At 45.2% G+C, this 22,651-nt stretch overlaps 1 protein-coding gene across 2 annotated transcripts in view; it reads left to right on the top strand.

Annotated features, from left to right (window-relative positions):
- Nucleotides 1-22,651, top strand: part of LOC126556659 (octopamine receptor Oamb) — a 45,504-nt gene that overhangs the window by 4,618 nt on the left and 18,235 nt on the right. For both annotated transcript variants that reach the window (XM_050212076.1, XM_050212068.1), the window contains exons 2-4: nucleotides 4,681-5,130; nucleotides 20,520-20,756; nucleotides 22,127-22,370. In XM_050212076.1, coding sequence (XP_050068033.1) covers nucleotides 4,879-5,130; nucleotides 20,520-20,756; nucleotides 22,127-22,370 — 733 coding nt within the window. In that variant the 5' untranslated portion in view covers nucleotides 4,681-4,878. The remainder of the gene's footprint in view (nucleotides 1-4,680; nucleotides 5,131-20,519; nucleotides 20,757-22,126; nucleotides 22,371-22,651) is intronic.

Below are 22,651 nucleotides of genomic sequence, written 5' to 3'. Positions count from 1 at the left end.
CAGGGGGACGCCCTCAATAGTCGTCCGACGTGCCGCGCCAGTGCTCTGGTGCTAAATCAAAGCCTCCGCAGCAGCTGGGTACGTGTGAGCGCGCGAGTGTGGCGTATCTGATGGCCACCTACACTCCACCTGAGCAGCTGGGAATGGTAAAAATTCGATCATCGAAACCGCCAGGCAACACGGTCCCATTTACCAGAGCCAAAGCTCGTTGAGAGATAAGTTTATCTGCGAAAGTTCATCTGCCGAAGGTTGGAAGGCTTCGTCCGGAAAACTCGTGCAAGGGAGGAGGGAGGAAAGCATAAACAAACCACATATAGAGTCGCTAGCTAGCGGTGTGTGAATCCTGAAACCAAACACCATGAAATATGTAAATGAAGATAGCCGAAGCCGAAAAAAGAACGAAAGAAAAAGCGCGAACCCTGCAGCGTAGGTAGAGCGAACCCTGTACCTCGTACTGCAAGCTAATGAGCTAATTCTAGCTCAAGCCGTTTTTTTTGTTTGTTTGCTTCATTGCGGGTGTGTTTGTGTGTATTCATTTCCAACCGATATCTAACGGGCTACTGGATACAGTTGAGGTTTGAGCTCGCAGCAACCTCGCAGCGTAAATAAACCACCCAGCAGTGGAAGGTGAATAAATATTTGAAAACAAATTGTACTGATGAAACATTCAGCACTCCGCAACCTGGACCTGGAGATGCTTCAACATTGGGAGCTCTGCTTTTTTTCTGGTAAACGTTTTTGTTTTTCAATTCTTTTTTTTTCTGGGAGGTTAGTGGCCTTGTTAGGCATTTTGGAAAGGATAAATGTTTGATAACAAAACGTTTAAGTAACAAGGCGCAGTACATTCGCCATCATCATAGGCTTCTGTGTGTTGTAGCAAGATAGAGGCCACTTTGGAATAAGAGTCTATTTCATTAGATTTCGGTGTGATTAAAATCACCGAGAAAATGAGGATTTGAAGCAGGTACCAGGCGTCTCCATCTGTACTGTGAAGCTTTCTTTTCGGTGGAGATAATTTTCTATGTTTTAAAGTAGTTCAAACACTTGAATGGAGTGAGTTGTTCAGGAGTTCTCTAGCCACAAGCTTTGTCTTTTGTACTTTTAATAATTATATTAATTTTTATAAAGCAACCTATATTTAATAAAAAGCTTCATTTGCTGATTTCTTTTAAGTGGTTTAAATCATCGCAGATCATCAGTAATAAAATCCATTTAAATGGAAGTTTTATCCGGAGATTCTTTGAGCATTTGAAGCGCTGAAGTTAGGTCAGATACTCATCAGTGTGACTGTCAATATACAGGGTGTTCGAGATAAATTTGACAGTTTCTGAGGGAATAGAAAAGGAATTTTTATCAAATTTATGTTAAATATTAAAAAAGAAATTTCTACAAAGTTTAGCTTACCATGTTTGCCGCATTTTTTATTCGAAGTACCCCCCCTCCGCGTCGATGGCCGCCTGCACCCGCTTCCGGAACCGCGCGCAAGCCCGGACAACCCTGTCTCTGGGGATGGCCGCAAACACGGCCTTTATTCTGGCCACCAGCTCCGCTTTGGTATTGCAGGACGCCTTGTTGGTGTTCCGCTCAACTGTGCCCCACACAAAGTAATCCATAGGATTAAGGTCAGGGGATCTGGGGGAAGATGTGAGGCGGCATCACGTCTCCCTCCGACGAGACGCACCCGAACACCATCACCGTTTGAGGAAACTTCGTCTGCGGCACACGGGGCACATCAGCAGCACAGTAAGCGAGCCAGCGGTTGTTCTGCACGTTGTGCTTCTGGTCTTGACAAAAGTTCTTCTCGTCAGAGAAGAACCACAAAGTGCCTGGCTGCGCCGGGTGCTTCAGCCAGCACAGCAAGCGCTTAGCATTGGCAAGCCGCTTTTCGCGCGTTTTTGCTGTTGTGAGCTGTCTCCTACGTCGCTTGTACGACGCGTACCGCAGGTCCTCATTTAACGCCACCTTGACGGTGCTCGGGGCCACGCCAACGTGTCGCGCCAGAGCCCGGATCGGCCGTCGCCCGCTGCTGCAATCCGACCAGGAACGCGTCGGTCAACACACAATCCGACCGCCTGCTATGCTGTTTGCGAGCAATAACACTATCCACGTCTTCACCACACACCTCGAGTTGTACGCGTATTGTTTTTACGGTGTTCAGCGAACACCTCGCCGCCTTCTGAATTTCGGCATTCGTATTGCCGGCACGAACCATCATAACACACGTCACGCGCTTGTAGAATTCGGACGGGTTCCACATCTTTACGGAGCTAGACATTTTTTACATTTGTTCGCACAACTTTTAGCAATCGAATGACATATCAATCATTTCGATATGTCAACTCAACCCTGAGATATAAACCTGAGATATATAAGTAATTAATATGTTACAAGGCCAGGTGTCAAATTTAGCCCGCACACCCTGTATTGTCTTGGATTGGATGGATTCAACGATAGAATTGGTTATTGTTGCAATTAATATGTTACAAATAAAGTCAAATCAATCAACTCTCTCGTTTGACGTTCCACTATTGAATCTCGCTAGTACACTAAATCGCTCATTAGCTTCCGCATGCGTAATCGACGCTTGTTTGTTCTAAACAACCAGACAGCAGAGGCTTACATCTGGCGAACCTCGGAATTTGGCCACAAATCATATATAGAAAATCTGTTTCTCTATCTCTTCTCTCTCTCTCTCTCTCTCTCTCTCTCTCATGCAAACATATACGGCCTCCTCTTACTCTTGAGCTCTGAAATAGATCCTGTAAACGCTGAACTTCAAACCAATCGGTTTAAGGCCTCAAATAGGGAAATCGTGCGATAGAGAGAGCGAGATAGAGAGAGAGAGAGAAAGAATAGTATAAACAACACAGAGAATTGTGATGTACACCACATTTGGTTGTGAAGTTCCCTGGGGGTAGTTCTGAATACCAAGTCGGACACACACGTACACGCTGCATCATTCCAACAAATCCACCCTCCCGGAGTTAACTCGTTGGGCTTTTCGGAAGGGTACATCCATTTTTGCAGGGATTTGAGGTTTCCAAAAGCGTAGATGAGACCAGCTTAGCGCTGTATAGGACTGCTCGTTCTACGCAAACACACACACACACACGTTGATAGATTTAAATTGCTTCGTAAAGGACCCAGAACACACGTACGCGGGGTGCGTCCTTTCGATATCCTTCCTGGAATTTTCACGCTGCACGCCACAGATGGAAAAACATTGATTCCAGCCTAGAGCAAGCCGGCCAGCCGGTCCGGGAGGACGTTACGGGTACAAAGCCCAAATCCCTCCAGCGTGCCTGCAGCAGGTTGACGCGGAGGATAGGACTGGGAGAGCTCTTGTTGATTGGTGCTTGCTTGCAATCGAGTTCAATTAATGTGGAGCTGTGCTGTTGTGTGTCTCTCCTCTATTTTTCCTGCTCATCACACACACACACACACACACGTGCCCTGCTGGGTTGCCATTCTAGGAGCTATTTTATATCGCTGGGACTCGTTTTGTTTTGTGTTTCACGAGAGCAAAATTAAAAAAAGAACAAGGACAACAGTACAGAGCGATGGCCCCGATTTGTCGAACGAAAGCGAGGACCTACAACGGGACGCTACAATTGTCCCCAGGCCCGGGCAAAAGCCCCGGCACAGGAGAAGTACGGGTCTGTCGCAATGCATTATTGACTGGCAGTGGTTGCCACTTTAAATGCCGGTCGCTTCCTGCTAGTGAGTCCTGCGACTCAATTGCCTTCGGGCCATGCTTCCCACCGGGTTCGTGGACGAGATACGTAAAAGCCATAAAAAGGCGCTGTGTGATCGATTATTTTTCAATTCGATTTCAACGAATAACGGTGCAATAGGGTTAATGGGTGCTGTGAGGTGGCCGAGATCCCGGATGCAACAGGCATCATCACTGTGCTGGGTGACGCAGATTGAGCTTATCGTAAATTGGAACAGTGAAGCTCGGGGAGCTTGGTGCGGGACGGACGGCAGTTGAACGTTGACGTTTGGCTCGCCTTACCTGCGGTGGAAGTGTATTTGCTAAATTGAGTTATCCAATTACGCATTGTCCGCTCATCAATGAACGTCCGAACGGGGGAGAAAAAGCACTTTTATTACACTTTAACGCAGTTACTTTAATATGACGGGTGTTGTTTCTAACGTCAAGTGGTTTGTCCTTTATTCGTCGCGACTTAATTGTCGCACCAGGCAAGTACAGAAATGGATGCTGGGCAAGGATTTCTTGTGCAGTGGGTGGTTCGGTGACTAGGTCTTTCACGCGATGATCTACCGTAGAGGTATGAATAAACCCAGAACAGAATAGGGGTTTTCCTTATCCTTATTTTCCGAGTTTCGAGAGTAAATAGGCCAAGGATAATGTCTCAGTAAAGAAAGAGTGGTTTAGACTTTTGAATGTTGGAATCTGCATGCAGGGCTAGCCGGGGAAACGTTGTTGAGTCGATATATGCCTCAGTGGCGGATGAATTTACAGGAACAGAAACTAATAATTCGAGTGTCGGACGATGCCTTCATGATTAATACCTCCCGAAGAATCCCGAAGATCAAGTACTCAATATCAACCCTCCACGGATCTCTCATATCTCGTCTTACATCTCGTCTCTTACTCTCTTCTAATTCATTCCATTCAACCCTCTCACTTTCATTTTTCGGCTACCTTTTTACCAGGGGAAAGACGCCATGACGCCAGTAGCAGCAGCAGCCGTCGTAGCCGCAGCCACATCGCAGTAGCTGCCCCATCAACAACATCAACGCACCATACCCGAGCCCACCGCAGGCCGTCGCCCACTAGCAGCGTTCACCGCCGGGTCGCCAACGTACACCGCACACGCCGCGCTCACAACCGCCACGGAACGGACCGGAGCCATGAACGAGTCGGAGTGTGCCAGCCTGCTCGCATCCGTACAGTGGACGGATCCGACCAATCTGGTCTCGCTGGCGGTGCTCGCGTTCATCAACGTGCTCGTCATCGTCGGCAACTGTCTGGTGATTGCGGCCGTGCTCTGCTCGCACAAGCTGCGCAGCGTAACCAATTTTTTCATCGTTAGTCTAGCCGTTGCTGATTTATTAGTCGGATTAGCTGTATTGCCATTTTCGGCCACCTGGGAGGTGTTTAAGGTAGGTCTTCGTGTGGTTGCCACTTTTTTTTTTAATATCTTCGCTGATGTGCTGTGTCGGGTGTTGTCTTGTTTTCCGGTTTATTTTGTTGTTTTTGGTTTCTTCCGCGCTTAGTGTCGAGCGCAACACCTTCGCGCACCTGTCTGCTTGCATTCGAGCGATCTAATGCAGCCTTTATTTTTACTAATTCTTAACCATTCCGTTTCTCGCACGCTAGATTGATCGGGGACGCCGATTTTCTATGCAAATTCAAATTGCAATAGTCTCTCTCGTTCTCTATCGCCATGCCTCCACAGGTAGACCCTTTCCTTCTGCCATAGACATTGAGTCACACGAGGCGACAAGGTGCCAGTAACGATAGTGACATGGCGTGACAGTAATAATGGGCTTCATTTAGTCGGAACCCTTAGAGTTCTCTAAGGCCACCGTACACAATTCCAACACTCCCGCTTCAAAATGCTCCATATTCCAAGAATTGTCATCCATTCTGTAACTCGGGAATTCTCCTCCCCCCCCCCCCCCCCTTATTTGTCAGCAGCGAAAAAAGACTCACACTCAACGCTAACTTCCATCCAACCGTAAGCCCTTCAAGGGTTAACGCACAGTACCACGATTCAAAACTTGTCGCGACGTGGCTAGTTACGAGCGTAAACATCTTTTTGCCGAAGACAATTTTCGCTCACGCCGACCGGTGCTCGAACACCGGTGCTGCATTTACATTTGCAACTTCACCCATTCTCTCTCTCTCTCTCTCTCCTTCTCGCGCGCACTATTCCAGCCCCCTTTTCACAGCATTCGAAGTTACGATTGAGAAGCGTTCACAACAAAACGTGCATCGGCAGTTAGCCACGAAACAGCAATAAAACGACATCCAATTGAAGTCGTCAAAATGAGCGTCAATTTGTGTGTCTGTATCCACCACTCGATGCCCGGTCGAAGGCACGTGCCTTGGGTGAAGATAATGCTGCCCAGATTACTCTGGAACTCGTGAGATGGGATGAGTGTGTCATAAATTTATATTTTTGTTGTTGCTGCGATGGTTAGTCAGTCATTAGCCAGCACAACTTAAATTTTAGTTCTCAATTTATGTCTCTACTTGAATGAAAAAAAAAAAGTGGATAAATGAAAAGCCTACAGACAACAAACTGTTTGCACAAGTCTTTTGATTTACTGACAGTTTGTCTGCAAAGACGCGGATTCTCAAAAATAGTTCGAATTTTCCAAGAGTCTTCCTGTATTCTATGTTCCTAAGCTTGGGGACGCAACATGCGTCAATAGACTTTTTTCCCAAACACAGGTACAGGTAACTTCAACTTCAGGCAGAAGTTACCTCTCCAGAGCACTAGAGTAAGGTTCAGGGCGTTACTACTCATTCTCAGTCGCCCAACGGTTGAACAATCCGGCCAATATGTTGCCCTTAGCCCTTGCAACATCTCCATGTGAAACTGTACCCCGAGCATGGACCTTCTGTACTGCCAAGAAAAAGCCTAACATTTTTTTGGGGAAGTCACATGTTCAAATGCTAGTTTTGATTCAATTATAATGTCCTATTCTTTGTTAAGGAATCATTTTAAAAAATAATCTACATTGTTTTGAGACTAGCTAGTGATTGAGGGAATTCTATATACTTATAATATTGCTACTACACACGCATCCCTACCTATTGAGAACCTTCACGTCCAGCGATTCGAAAGTTAAAATTATCTTTAAGATCGATATAGCGCGAGATATTCCACCGTCGCCCATTCTTGGAAGTGCTTTTGTGTTCTATTTTGTAAGCTTCCCAAATCGGTATCGGCAGGCGCTACCCGCCATTACATCTAGCCGGTAGCTTGTCAATCCATTTCACATGTGTCAAAATCATGTGCACACGTCAAGCCACCAACACACGCTGCTGACGTGGATCGCCGGCATTACAGCCAACGCTTAATACATGCAGCTTAATTAAATTGTGCCGATACTGACCGAAACCCGTCCACCTTCCCCTACCCCCCCCCCCCCCCACCTTCCGTGCCACAACCGCCACAAAAACCACCAATGACGCGCGACGATGTTTATGACCCACTCTTGGAGCGTTTTACCGCCAGCCGGCAATTGCCGAATCGTTATCGGTTGTCGTACGTACGTGTACGCTCCAGCAGAACGCTTGCCGCACCGTACGCACCCACCAAGCAATTTCGTAATGTCCAGACGGCAGGCAGGCATATTCCTGCCTGTTGGTGTGCTGCCGGAGCATTATCCCGGCGCCCACTACGTGATCGTTCGTTGATTGAGATTATTAATTCCAAAACGCTCGCTTCCCAACCGGCCCCATGGGCTGCCGGAGATCTAGATTTCGGAGTTTCGGGAGAGCCAGCTGGTGGATAAGATGTTATCTGACGGGTTGTGCGATACGGTTTCAATGGGTCTAGCATAAAAGAACAATAACGAAGTGGTCTAGCGGTGGGGAGTTTGGGTCCTCTATATCCGTTGCTTCAGCTGTTCGGATTGTATCGAAAAACCGCAACGACCTGACTGACCTCTTCCTCCTTCCCTTCATTGCCCTCCCCCAATGGTTCGCAAGAAACCGCACCGGAAACGAATATGATCCTCCCAAACACGGGTTAGCTTTGGTGGAGGTACGGCCAGATGACAGGCAGACGATAAACTGCAGTTTACCCAGGGCCCAGGATCTGCTAGTGAAGTGAATCAGTGATTCATCCCTCCCCCCCCCTCCGCCCCCCGTATACCAACACCCCCTTCCGAGCTTCAATTTCCTCCCCCAACCAGTTTTGTCGAGCGTACGATGAAACAGCATATGCTCCCGTGGGGGATATTTGCTCGACCCAAAACCTGGCAACTTTAACACGGCAAACATAAAACAACCCCTTAGGTGCGGTGTGTGTGTGTGTAAGTGTGAGCTTCAGCTGTATGCAGAATTGAAGTGAAACACACGTACACACATACAGACCGTTGCTCGGTGAAAGATTCTAGAGCAGGGCGAAGGATAGGAGGCTCTCCGTCGGAGGTGAGAGCCCCCGAAAGCCCCGAAACTCAATATTCATTCAAATTTATTCAGATTTCTTATCAATCCTTCTGTCCCATGGTGCTGGTCTGGAGCCTGTGTGTGCTATCGTGTGAGAAGGGAGTGTATTAAAAATCACAGTTCCTACACACACACACACCTTACAGGGGCGCTGTATCCTAACAACGTCCCATAAAGGGGGCTTGGGACCTCTTACTCGGCAGCCGAATCATAAATTTACAGCTTTAGAAAATAACCAAAAAAATAAAAAAAATAAAAATGCCATTTTTGGGTTGGAAAATGAGTTTCTCTTCATGTTCATGAGCTTCGTGAGGAGGTTGTATCTCCGCCAGCAAAATTGGAAGTCCTTCTTAACGTAACGTAAGATAAGAATCAAGCTACCGAAGAAAAAAGAAGCTCAACACTCGACCACACGCTGACGGCGCTGAGGCGCTCCCTTAAAGCGTGCCAAAACCTTCTAACAGAAGCTGCGCTCTGGCGAGGTGTTCTGAAGCTAGAGAAAGGGCGACGCATCAGTCCTATCAGAAATTCAACGAATAACAAATAGACAAGCGCTAGAGTTCGAGATAGAGGGGCAAGCGAGCGAGCAGCAAACAACTGTAAGCGAACACGCCAGGATCATATTTGGTTGAGGCTTCCATTTTTTTTTGCTTAGTTCTCTTAGCAGTGAAGGGCAGGAGAAACGGAGACTGATACTGTGCGGGCTCTGATAAAAAGCAGTAACTCCCAGAGCAGCTACCGCGCGTAGTTGAAAATGTAGGCGAAAAGGCACAGAGAGAGAGCGAAGAAAAGAAAAACGTAGAATTTCTCCAAGGATGATCTGCGCCATCTTGCTAGCTTCGTGGAAAAGGTTAATCGCTACAGTGGACTCCGACTCATTCTCCTTGCTCTCACACACATTGAGTAAAAATCGTAAGGCATAAGGATGCCGTTTCTTCTTCGCGCGTCGTACCGGCGTTCCGGCATGCTCCGATTCTTATCAGGCTCGGTTCGCCTATGTGCGAACTCCCATCCTTTCTTCATCAGGCTTCCTTTCCCATCGTCCCCTATCCACCCACAACAAACCACCCAATCCAGGCCGTCCGACCGGATGATGCTGGTGCCGGGGATCACTCGTGTACCGTTGCAGATTGAATTATCTTATAAATTGGCTTTATTATGAAAGCCAATAATTTTATCTGATAAAGGTTGCGTAACCCTATTTCGCTTTCTTTTCATCTGCTTCGACTGTACGTAGACAGCCACCCCGCCCATATCACCCCTGTTTTTTTCCGCTGATTACCATTCCCTTTCGCTGATTTCCTTGCGGAAAAGGTGAAGAAGCCATGTTCGCACTCACTTGCACTTGATTCGTTGTTCGGTCGTGAGCGTTACGGGATTTTTGCTTTCTTACTTTGTCGCTTTTTATTTTCACACAGAAAACCACCACCGGTGGTGACATGTGACCTGGAGAGTGTGTGTGTGTGGATAAACACAGATAAGGATTCATTTGCGTAGGTAGCAGCAGTAAAAGATGCCAATCTTGCTGCGGTCTTTAGGGAATCCAAAAAAAAAAAAACGCGAAAAGTTTTCATTAAAACGGAGCTCATTATAAGCTGTTAGCGAGACAGTTTTCCACAGTAAAGTTGTACTGTATAGCCCGTTTTGTTGGCTAGATTGCATGCTTAAAGGCGCTTTTTCTTAGATTAAATCATATTTCCTTATCGAGCAAACATCATATGCGCCAAAATGGTATGCAATGCGCATTACATAATTATTAATATCAACAATAGCAAAATATCAAGAAGCATTTTAATTATTAGAAGAACTTTTTCAAAGCAGAGAGCAAACGCTAAGTAATTTTGGTAAAATAATCAATTCTAGTGGCTAAATAGTGAAAGTGAAACAGTTTAAAACCGTATTTTTAACCGTTTTTTGTTTCTATGTGATAAAAACGCCTGATAGTATGCAACACGCATTACACAATGTAGTAGAATTCTCGCATGCAGTTGGGAAATTCTTCTCCATTTATGTAGCATTTTTCCTCAAAAAATCTAAAGTTACTACAAAAAAGGCTAGAAAACATTTCAGAATAATTTACGCACACAAAAAGCGTTACTCACCGGTCATTAAATAAAAAATTAAACGCTACTCAAAAACATGCGCTAACGAAACAGAAAAAATAACAAAGAGTTGCATCCTTTTCTTACGCGTATTCCATTTTCATTTGCCCCATTTTTTGATCCCCGCTCGAGGCTCAGTTGAACCCATGAGCCGTGGGTGTATGTGTGACGATAAGAACGTTGCCCCTTCATCTTGTTGATTTTTTTGTTGTTTTTATGCTTCTTCCTCTACACTCAGTGCACATACACACACACACACTCAAGAACGCTAGGTCACATTGTCACGTGCTTCACCCTCCCGCGATGTGGTGTGAAAAGCAAAATGGTATCAGTTTCGGGGTTTGCAAATTCATTCAATATCCGCCCGCCATCCGGCGGTGCGGAGGATGTAGAAACGGTTGCGCAAGGATAAAAACGAATCCTTCACGATTCTAGGTGGGTTCCGTAGGGGGGCGCTTACCTTCCCTTTTTCACCTGTCCACGGTCGCTTGCTGAGGGGGAAGGGGGGGGGCATTCACTTCAATCCAACCTGGGGACGACGGGATGGATTGAGTGTAAGCCATCACCACCATCATCATCATTCTGTCCTATTCCGATACGATTTGGTCTCACGGGGTCATGCAACACTGAAATGGAAAACGGGGCGAAGCCAGTGGGTGGCGGCTAAAGGGTGGATCAGAGTGGAAAACTGGGTGAATGAGGTGTGTTGGCAAGGTAAATGTGAAATGAAAACGCTTCAATCAGCAGATCTTGGCGGGGTCCTAGGGTAACTGTGGCGACGGTCGAGTCGACAGCTCACTTCGTCGGTTAATTAAGTTTGAAGTGAGCTTTCTTTTCCCTTCTCTCTCTCTCTCTCTCTCTCTCTCTCTCTCTCTCTCTCTCTCTCGCTCTCGGTTATTGGCTCACTGGTTGCAGTTTAGTTGTGAATCTAGACGAAACACTTCTCCCACTGTACCGCGTGCCGCGGGGAAGTACTTGCGACACTCGACTCATCGACACACTTTGAAGGGATTTCCAAGTTTCGCCTTTCATTTGTTGAATCATTTAAATTGCATTTCGCACCGTTCTTTTCTCTGTAACCATTATCGTTGATGCCCCATTCATCCTTTCCGTTTTGCCTTACTTTTCGTTGTCGGCACCGCCACCGACGAACAATTTTATTTTATTTTCAGCATTTTTTTTTCTCCACCCGCCATCCCATCCTTTTCCTGAGAAAAGTTTTCTTTTATCCTATTTTTCGTTTTGTTAGCACACTTAGTCCGTTTGGGCCTCTTTTGAGGAGCTTCTCCTCCCTGTGTACCAACACATCGTAACGTCTGCAAATGTGTTTCTGATGACTTTCGCGAAACGATCGGGATAACTTTTTTCTATTGCCGCTCCGCCCGCTGTAATTTCAAGTTACAGCTTAGCAAGGCGGTTCAGTACTTCGTTTTAAACTATAAATGTAAGGGAAAAAAATGATGCCAACCTTTTTCGAAACCAAAAAGCATCGGAAAGGAGTTAGAAATCGCAACATAGAAATAGCTTGCTTCATATTTAAGGGTTCGTCGCTTACACTCTGCATTCTGCTACGAGCAAAAAGTCGATTTGTCAAGCGTGTGTGTGTGCGCACGTTTCAAGGAACAGGATGTGTATAAGTTTAGCGATAAAAATGATCACTAATGCTTTCCGTTTCCAACGAAAAAAAAAAAAGAGAAAAAACATAAATAAATAAAAAAGGGGGAAAACACACACACAGAAAGGAAATCGCAGGGTGGCACAGTTTGTAATCCTTTTCACTCGCTGCCAAAAATCATCCGACCCGAAAAAAGCATACATCCAAATCCAACCCCCCCCCCCCCCCCTCCCTCCCAGACGTACGGTAAAGCACGCCAGCTTTGATAGCCCGCAAAACAAAACAACAACAACAAAATGGTAGCAAGCAAGTGAGTCAAAACTTTTCCCGGCAAAGGTAAGCTTCGGGATGGGTTGGTTGGGCGTACAGTTTTTCTTCATTTTAGTTTCGGACCTATTTCGTCGTTCGGTGTAGTTTTTTTTTTTTATATAGCAGCTTAAATCGTTGCAGCAGGTTTAATGGTTGCATTATGGTGGTTTTTTCGTTTCTTTCTGTTTGTGTGCCTGGCATGGTGGGTATGGAACTTTGGAAAGTTTATAAAAAGCTTTTATGAAAATCAATGATTGAAAGTGATATTTTTCTAAGTGATAACACACACACTCCAATTTTTTTAAATCATTAAAATAATTTGTGTGGTTGTGCCGTTTTTTTTTATACAACGCAAAATACTGCTACGATACTCCCGTTTTGTAAAAGCCTATCGATCACCTTATTGCGCCTAGATGGCGGCAATCCGTATGGCGTTCGTGGCGTCATAGTGCATAATTATGACCGATCACCATTTTATCATCACGGCGCCCCGGTCTGAATGTGGCGTAATGTTTTTTTTTTGTTTCAAACATTTCTTTCCCTTATTTGTGTTTTTGTGTGAGCGAGTGTGTGTGTGTGTGTGTGGTTTCTTTTTCTCTTACACCCTTCTTCCTTTTCCCGCTCTCTTAGAAATGCCTTTCGCTCATTGTTTCGATTCGACATTGAAGCTTACTCAAAGCACACCAACACCGAGTACCATTTCTAGGTTTACCTTCCCTTCATCCATAACTCCCTCCCCTTTCCCCAGACCCTATCAAACTTCCGTTTCCGTACACTGTCCGTACGAAAAACTTGAACCAACTTTGGAGTTTGGGCGATTGTGCAAAATTGTGCTCCGCCTCTCGGGTCCGCTCGCACGCGGGGACACGTGTAGTGGTTTAATAAATCGGCCGCGATATTCTACGCTTTTATGACCACAAAAAAAAAACACACACACACAAACAATACAACGTAAGCGGCAAAGCTTACCCGGTACGATTAAAAGCAGTTACCTAACTGTGGCTGAGGTTGCTCAACTTTACCGTTTCAAGGCACTTTTCAGCCAGAAGTTTTTCTTTAGCAGTCGTTTTCGCTTCTTGTTGTTTGGCTGTTGTGGTTTTTTGACTCGAACTCCTCTCTTTGAACCAAACTTCATCCCTACTGCTGCGCTGCCTTCTAATCGTGGCATATCCGATTCGGTTGGTTCGCGTGTGATGTGCAGAAGGTCGCATCCGTTTCCGAAACCTGGTGCTGCATATGTCCATTACTTGGTTGGTTTGTTTCAGGACTCTATTTCACACGAGCCGAGGGAACGACGGGAAAGTGTGCCACTTTAATTACGAACGAACGGGCACGGTAGAAATGAAATTGGTTTGACCTTCGCGGGGAGTGGGTTCATCGCCGGTTTCACGTTGGCTTATCGATTGGGTTGGGTTGGCTTTGATTTATCTACACTCGAGCTGCAGCTTATAGCTGCTGAAGCTCCTGTTGAACTTCGGACGCTTAACGGTCGGTTGATATATGCTAAATAAACACGTGAAACTAGAGTCTGATAGGAATTTGAACTTCAATATCGTTTTTTTGTTTTCGAATTGGAAGACTTTAATGAGGTCAATCCTGGAGCTTGTAAGGGAACCCTTGCAAGCATAGCTTGGAGCGATTTTAGTAGTATGATAGAGGCACTCATGCAGTACTCCCGAATAGCGTGAAAGAGTACATGCAGTTTTTCCAATTATAAACCCTCGCCTCAGAAACCCTCGCACAGGACCTCAGGAGGGTATCCTGTTGAAAACGCTTGCCAAATACACGCTAGTGCTGTTAGCGTTCTGTTGATGTATGCTTATCAAACACGAGAGAGAAGATAGATGATATCAACAGCTTACAGTTTCAATATCCTTTTTAGGATATAAAGTGTTCAAAGGTCACCCCAATGTGTCTAACTGCTTGCAATACCTTTTAGCTTGTCGGATTAACTCGAGGAATTGCTTGAGGGAGTTCTAGTGGTCTGATACTTCCAATCGTATTTTGGAGTGCATCAGCAGCGGAACAAAGCAGATGTGTGAAGCCCCGACAGAGACGGATCTTTCTAAAAGAAGATGTCTGATCGTTGGAGTCCCGGGTTTTTAAGAAGAACCGAACATTCTATCGAGGGTACAGAAACCATGATCAATCAACCTCTCCGAAGGCCAATGCTAATCTGTTTTGTTCTGTTTCTATTTTTGAACAACAAGAACTTAAAGGATACGTTTCTATCCAGGCCTTCTGGGGCCTTCGGTGGCCGAGGTAGTGTTGCGGACTGTGGAGAAAAACTCATTCGGAGTAATCACCGGTAGTGAGCATTGGTTATCCAGCTACGAATAAGTAATCAATAAGTCTAGTAAATCGTTTAGATGATCGGCATGAAGGACTTTAAGCCAAGAAAAGTAGACTTCTTAAGGTACCTCGATGATTCTTTACGACTTTTTGTAAGAGATCCTAGTGTCCTGCCAAATGCTGATTTCTTTTAGATCTTTTCAGCATGTACCGAGTAGATATACATAAATATAGTGTTGATCCCAATTACTCCTCCAATGAATTCTTTTTAAACTCTTCTTTTTAGCTTAAAGACCTACTATGTTACGCCTGCCTACTCCTGTTGGAAATTATTATTTAAAAAATTTAAATATAAAGAGGAAATGGATGAAGTCACTCATTGTTGAACTTTAATATCGCTTTCTTGATATGTCTTCTATAGTCCATGATATTCGTCCTTCTTTATCTCTAGAGTATAAGCGTTCATAGGAGCATATCTTCGAGAAATCTTAATAACCTACCGAATCTCAAAGGATCACCCCAACCTCTAACCTCCAACAACTTACTAATGTGCATACATTACCAGTAGTTCCTAAACTTCTCCTCAGCAAACATTCTGCCATCAAAGGTGAACCCAGTGTCCTTTGCCTTTTCCAGTAGTTTTGCTTGAAATGTTTTCCGGCGTGTGCCGGCATTCTTATCGTGTCACGTGCGATTCGTTCGAGTCACCGATAAACCAAAGGGAGCTAACGCGCAACTAGGTGCGTGAGAACAACGACCAGCTGGCCCGATACCTTATTGGGTTTGTCCGTACGGGGTACGTCCATTACGGTGCCGGTATCGGTTGGTCCAACACCGCACGGATAGATCCCAAAGGATAACAGCATGGCCCCCGGGTACTATGGGCAAAAGCACCCCGTTGGGATCGTTACCATAAATCCGGACCGACCCACTCGCCCCCGTTTTGCTCTCGGAGGTTGAGGCGGGCGGCAGAAGAAATGTAAGCTTCGACACTACGTTTTTCTTTTTGGCGCCGGCACCTGTATACACCCAAGCGGTGCTGTAAATAAAATACAGCAAAAACACGACTATTTATGCATGAATTTAAACGCTAGCCCAAAGCGAACAGAAATGGCGTCGCGCGCGTCTGGGGAGACGAACCGAGAACGAAAAAACAAACGAGGCGACAGCGAAATAGAGCCTCAGCTGGCGAAGGAACACCTCCGAAACGAATAAATAATAAACGAACTCTCGTGCTCAGATTCACTTTCAACGTAAAAAAAAAAAATCAACAGAAAACCCCTTTAGCTTTCGGAAAGGTCGAGTTACGTTGATTTTTCTGAGGTTCCTCTTTTTTTTTGCGTTTCTCGAGGACCGAGAGACCCCCAAAAATGTATACCGGATCGTTCTTCGAACGCGTGTGAAGCTTGTTCCGAGTACTGGTGGGTGTGTGTGCGTGTGGTAGACAAAAACAAATAAAAGCACTCCAAGTGCACATCCTCGGCTCAAGGACCCAAGCAGCGATAAGTGGAGCTCGAGCTATATGTGTCTAGAGGCCGTTTATTAGCTTCTACATCGCACGCCGCCTTTGGTCTACACACGTACACACGCATTTGGAAACAGTCAATCTTCTCTCTCTCTCTCTCTCTCTCTCCTTCTCTCTCACACGCACATAGAAAAAGATGGTCGCACACACGAACGCTCCACACGTGCGAGTTTTATTCGCACGTTCGCGAGGCCACAACTGGTGATTAAAACACGTTTTGTGTAAAAGTGATAATGCGATTAGGTGATAATTGAAAATTTATAATTCATCCACACACAGTGGTACGGTGGTTACGGTGTACCATCAGGTTCGCTGTACTTACACTTTAGAGGTTAAGGTTTTGACTCTTTTTTTTTTTTGCTCCTGCCGCTCTCGTCGGTTTCTGTTTTGGGTCTTTTGTTGGTTTTTCTTTTTTGGATCGCTTTATCCGTGATTTGTGTTAGCAATACGGTCTGGCCTGCCTATATGAATGAAAAAAAGGCCACAGTTTGTATAATGGCGTTGTCTTCCGTTCAGCACCTTCAATTCGAGTGCCCGAAAAGCCAGAAACCGAAGCCCGGTTTTACTTCCCGCAACCATTTTGCTTTCTACGCGGAAGCTTCGTTGAATTTATCGCGTGGCATGTTATTATCGGTAGTGTGTGTCTTAGTTTGCTTTAGCCTTCAAGCCAACCTTAAACCTTGCAAAGAAAGTGCGCCGCATGACGAGCGAGGGAAAGAGAGAGAGAGAGAAAGGAAGGGAGATGGAAATAAAACAAATACGCAGCAGTTACATTTCCCAACTGACTTTGGACGCCCGTAAGTATCCTTTTTCGTTGGATAGGTGTGTGCGTGTGTGTGTGAAAGGAAGGGAAGGTTCGGTACTTACGAAAGAGTTCTTCGTTTCTAGTTACCAACACACAGACACACGTCCATTTAAGACTCACCTTTAAACGTGTGGGACGGGTTACAGATGCAATATTGGTCCCGCGAAAAAGTGCTTTATCGACTATTTTGTGCTGCGTGGAGTTTTTCTTGCGGGGGATCTTTATTTCCCCCCCCCCCTCCATTCTTTCAATGTGTGTTTGTAAACGCACAAGCTCTTTTTCTTTCTCACTCTCTCTTTCTTCATTTTGTTTTTCTTCTTTCAATTGACCGCAAAGCATAATTTCTTGTCCACTTTTTCGTGGTCCCTTTATATTCAATTCATTTCCCTCGAGAGGACTTTTAGACGGGATGGGTTGATGGGGTAGAAGAAGGGAGAAGAGTTGAACGTGGACGGGTCGGGGGTGGAATTGCGTATCGTCCGTTATCGATTTTCGACGACCGTACGAAACGAACGCCACCATTCGCCTGTCGAGTGGACCCTGGACCGGACCACTTGTGCGGTTGTGAAGTGCATTCAACTGCGGATAAAATCCCTCTTACTTGCTGTACTTTAGTGAGGGCACAGAATTGGGACTGAAAGGTAGGGGAGCGATGGGATTTCGTTGACGCTATTTTTATTCTTCAGTTGAGAGTTTTTTATTTTTCGTTCATTGAGGCATAAGTCCTTGGCGGTTCTTGTTAATTGACCACTTGACGCATTTCGCTTTCACTTGCTTCCATCGCTTTCTCGTACACTTTGTTCTGTCTTATACACAATCACTGGTGGACACACACACACACATTTATACTGATACTCTCGATCACTTTCGAGGAGGATCACAATGGTTGGGCAAGTAAGCACCATTTTGTGCCGAGTGAATTTAATCCCCCCCCCCACGGTTTGTGTTCCTATTTATTCATCCACTTTAAAGCCTCTGTCTCACTCTCGCCCACTTCAGTATGCGAGACACCTACCTGCACACAAACATTCGCTTGCGTGTAAATACTTGGCATAATGTATGTTTGAAGTACACCGCAAACATGTCATTCATTAGAAATGTGTTTAAACCCTAAAAAACCTACCCTTTGAGTTGACCCTCTGAGCCCGTTCCCGGGACTCCTGGCTGGCGGGATGATACCACCACAAACTTCAATCCAAAGCTTCAAACTGCAAAACTGGGTGGGTTTTTGAATAAATATTTTCTCTCTCTACGTAAACCTACGTAACAGCGGCAACTGCTCCGCTGCTTCACCAACCTAACATCTTATCTGTTTGTTTGTAGTTTTTTCTTTGGTCGGTGAATGGTAGATTAGCATCGAGGGAACAACAAACTTATTAGAATCCTTTTCTGATATGGTTCCAAAAAGGGCATTATCAATATCAATATTTTAACAATACTACTACACAAAATGTTCTTCTAAAATTCATAAACAAATCATGAAGTACTGGGCGTCTCCATCGTAGGTCCTTAAATGCTTAATTTTATGAGTATGCCAACAAGTATGCTTCAGCAACATAACATAATATCTGTTTATTTGTAATTTTTTTCTGTCGGTAGTTGACAGTGGGGCCGGTCTTGATTCGGCAGAACTGAAGGTCAAGTCCCATTCCGACCGTTCCCCCGTAGCGAGAATTAACTATCCAATTAGCAAGTCTAGTAAGCCATTAGATGGCAGCCGTGATCAAGAAGGCCGTTGAACCAAGAAGAAGAAGTAGTCGAAGCTATGTGTGTCTAATAATTTTTGAATTCCCGAACCAGCATCAGAATTTTGTCAATAGTGGAGGAAGCTTAATTACGCCATTTTGTATACTCTCTAAAGATTTTTTCCAGTATTTCTAAACCAAGAAAAGATGTACCCTGTATCGAAACTAACTGTATTTTCCAATTTAAGCTAAAGAATTGCTGGTGGGATAACAAACCCGGAAGCCCATCCTTCCGGTTCGGGATGGCGCACCGAAGCGGCTTTTTTATTGAAGAAGACATCCGGACTTGAAATGCCGAAGCACACGCTGCATCCGCGTAGCGTTTTTATTTTATTTTATTTTATTTTTTTGTTGCTCTTGGTGGTGGATGGTGGTTGGTGAAATATCTAGGATCGTCTGAGTTTGCTTTTCACATATTCACACAGACAAAAAAAGGCTCCGTGACGGGTGCCGTGCCGGATGATGCTCTGTCACCTACCGTATGATGTGCCGAAAGGGACATCATTTATGTGCAAATGAGATTATGTGCTGTGTAGTACAGCGTGTGCGCCCACCTTTCGGTTTGATGCACCTCTACGCCGTCGGGAGTTATTTGGTGTACTTTACTATCAATAGTCCTGCTTTTTTACTCCTCTTTTTGGTGAGAGGACACGCGTTTAATCCTCGTGGGGCCATAGATACGTGGCGTAGGTTTGCGTGGAGCGTTGTTTGGAATATACATAAGCTTAACACAGCTTTCCACGAAACGTTTAGCCTCTTGATTGCACCAGGTTAAAGCCAGTAAGTTATCGGTTGACATAATCAAGGTTTTTTGTGCGGGGGAATTGACTTGGAAACGGTATGCGTTCGTTAGAACATGGTAGAAAACTGAACCACTGAACGAGCGTATTCGCAATCCCACCCATGTTATCTCCTTTTGACATTTGCGAGTAGCTTAGTGAGGCATGAATGGTTGAATGGTAGATTAGTACAGAGAAAACTTTAAACTATTAGAATCTTTTGCTGACAAGGTTCCAATGTGGGTATTTTCAATATATATATACTTCAACGATACTGATGGATAGAATGTATTTTTGAAATTCTTGAACAGATCATGAAGTACTGGGCGTCTCCATCGTGAGTCCTTGCAGTGTTTTTTTTTTGTGTCCTTCCGTATAATCCAATATATGCATTGTATCGTTCCGTTGCGATTACCCCCAGAATATCAGCATAGCCAAACAGCTCAGCTAGCTCGTGGTTCATTCTCCTTCGCTACACGCCCTGCTCCTTTCGTGCTTGATGCTTTCGTACTTGTCATGTCGAATGACGAATGCAACGACGCTTAATACACGATTCTCACTCACAAACTCATCTGCAATTCGTTAAGGTGTCGATCGAAGTGGAAGCTACGTTTTTAATTCTGGAAGAGCCGGGAATGCTGCCTTCTCAGTCGTTCGTAGTTTTCCTCGTATTGGACTGTATTATTTGTTGTATCCAAATCGCTTACTGTGTTAAACATTGAGACACTTATTCTACGACATGAGAAACACAGTTTATTTTTGTTCATCGACCTCCGTTACTTCTGAAGCTAAACATTCACAAATACAAAACGTTATATTATCATGCTTTACCAACTAAACCTAATATTTATGTGTAGTACAACGTAACCTAACATAATAAAAATATTTACCGATTCTTAACATTTTAAGTTGTCTTATTGTTGTGTATCTGTGTGGGATACTGGTGGGGCCCGAGTTGTGTAACATTTTCTGTAATTGAGCTTTTCAGAACCTGTATGCATAATTTATCATAAAGTACTGGGCGTCTCCATCGTGAATCCTTATATTTCTCTCCATCAATAAATCACTCGATATTCTTGAAGTCGAACCAATATCAGTGCAGGATAGCATCAGCGGTGTTTTATTCCCATATTTGTTAGCTTAATTATGTCAAGTACAACGTAACCTTCAAAAACTGCTACCTTCTCCACAGGTTTGGATATTCGGTGACGTCTGGTGCCGTATCTGGCTGGCGGTCGATGTCTGGATGTGTACGGCCTCGATCCTGAACCTGTGCGCCATCTCGCTGGACCGGTACGTCGCCGTTACCCGTCCAGTCACCTATCCGAGCATAATGTCGACCAGGCGCGCCAAGTCGCTCATCGCCGGGCTGTGGGTGTTGTCCTTCGTGATCTGCTTTCCGCCGCTGGTCGGGTGGAAGGAACAGAAAGTAAGTACCATTTCCGAAACAAGCGAGTGTGCGAGAGGAAAGGGCAGCGAGACAAAACACTAAAGCAGGACACGCTAACCCCAGACACTGACAGCGTTTTGCGGTCTCGGTTGGCCCCGGTGCACCGGAAGTCCGGAGATGAGATGTGATGTCCGGATCGCTTTCCACTTTCCGATCTTTCCAGCCCGCTGCGGAGAGAGTTTCTCTACGTCATTTTTGTTTTCTTCTATATTAGCCTTTCGCACGGTAAAAGGCAAACCTTAGAAACGCGAAGCCGCGAACAAACCGGAGAAAATGGGAAAAAGTAATTATTTTTAGCTTTTTTTTTTTTTTGTCCGTTAAAGATTGTGGCTTTCTTTGTCAAAACCCCGCCCCACACCCTGGTAATCCAGTCTTCCGCTAATCGGACGGCGTGGAGTAAGCACCAATCGGGTGGAAATTTTTCGATGTCAGTCCGACCACACCTTTGAAGCGCTCGGGATGGTCGGCTACGGTGCGCTGTGTGCACTTGCTTACTTGAGAGCTCTTCTGTAAAGTAAGCATCCTGTCAGGTAAAACTTTCTCGGACATCGGCTCACCTTAGGGCTAGCTGTTAGTGGTGGAGGCTTTTTTTTCATTTGAGTTTTTGAACCCACCCACACTAAACTTCAATAGCGCTTTCAGCGGATTTCTGATATTCTAAGCTTCTTCTCAGCATTATCCAGCTGCTCTTTCCTGATTCCCCGTTGGACAAAGTCTCATCAAGGTATAGATTAATTTCCTGCCAGCATCCCATTCCTTGGCACATACACACAAAAACAAAATCACCAAGAACGGCTACTTCTGGGCGTGAGTGACGCGCTGTTTTTGCATACAAATAAGCAGGCGGAAAAAAAAGCGATAAAAAATTAGCGATGGTCACAGATTGAATCAATTATTCGAAGGTTAATTTTTGGAAATTCGGGAACCCATCGTACCTCGGAGGTACGCTCACTCTTTAAAGCGATAGTCCGTTGGGAAATTAGTCTATCTGCGTGCCGTTAAATATGGACGGTAGGGATGGAGTTTAAACCGATTACATTAATATGCCCCAGCGCTCGGTGTAATACGACTGAACTTTAAGACACGCTGTCCACATTCACCCTGAGATTGAGCTTTTGACCACCAAATTGCTATCCCGGGCTCCACATGTGTGTGCTCCTATTGTGCGAGCAATTCAGCAAATTAATTACACAAACTATCACGCATCAGCTGCACCGAATCTCGTCTTATCAGGGTTTGCATATCTCTCTTTAACTGGACTCGGTTTGATACTCTCACTCCACACAGTCCCTCACATTCTATCTATAAACAATCGGGGGTTTTTTTGGTTTTTTCCGTTTTCCTCACAGGTGAAAGAGAACGTTTATTATCAATACGGAAACTACACACTGGTGTCGGTGACACCGTCCCCTGCGCCTCCACTTCCCTGTCCCTGGACGTGTGAGCTGACGAATGACGCCGGTTACGTCGTCTATTCGGCGCTCGGTTCCTTCTACATTCCCATGTTCGTGATGCTGTTCTTCTACTGGCGGATCTATCGAGCAGCCGTCCGGACGACACGCGCCATCAATCAGGGCTTTCGCACCACCAAAGGTAAGCGACAACCGGTAAAAACTTGCCTTCCCAACCCCTCACCCTTTCCCGCTCACCCCTTTATTACCTTACCACCCCATTACCACCTTTCTCGACTACAACCGAACTCTCTGTCTCTCTCTCTCTCTCTCTCTCACACACTCTTTCCTATCTCTCTGGGAGCCCCATTAATTCTCGGTTGTTGTTTTGTTTTGGTCGTCGTTTTTTTCTTTCTGTTGTGTGAACCCTAAAAGCCATCCCCATCCGTCACCACCTCTGTCTCCCTTTAGCAGCATTCGGTA

Source organism: Anopheles maculipalpis, chromosome X (genome assembly GCF_943734695.1).
Source record: "Anopheles maculipalpis chromosome X, idAnoMacuDA_375_x, whole genome shotgun sequence".
In the NCBI taxonomy this organism is placed as follows: Eukaryota; Metazoa; Arthropoda; class Insecta; order Diptera; family Culicidae; genus Anopheles; species Anopheles maculipalpis.
This window is presented reverse-complemented; position numbering and strand designations above follow the sequence as displayed.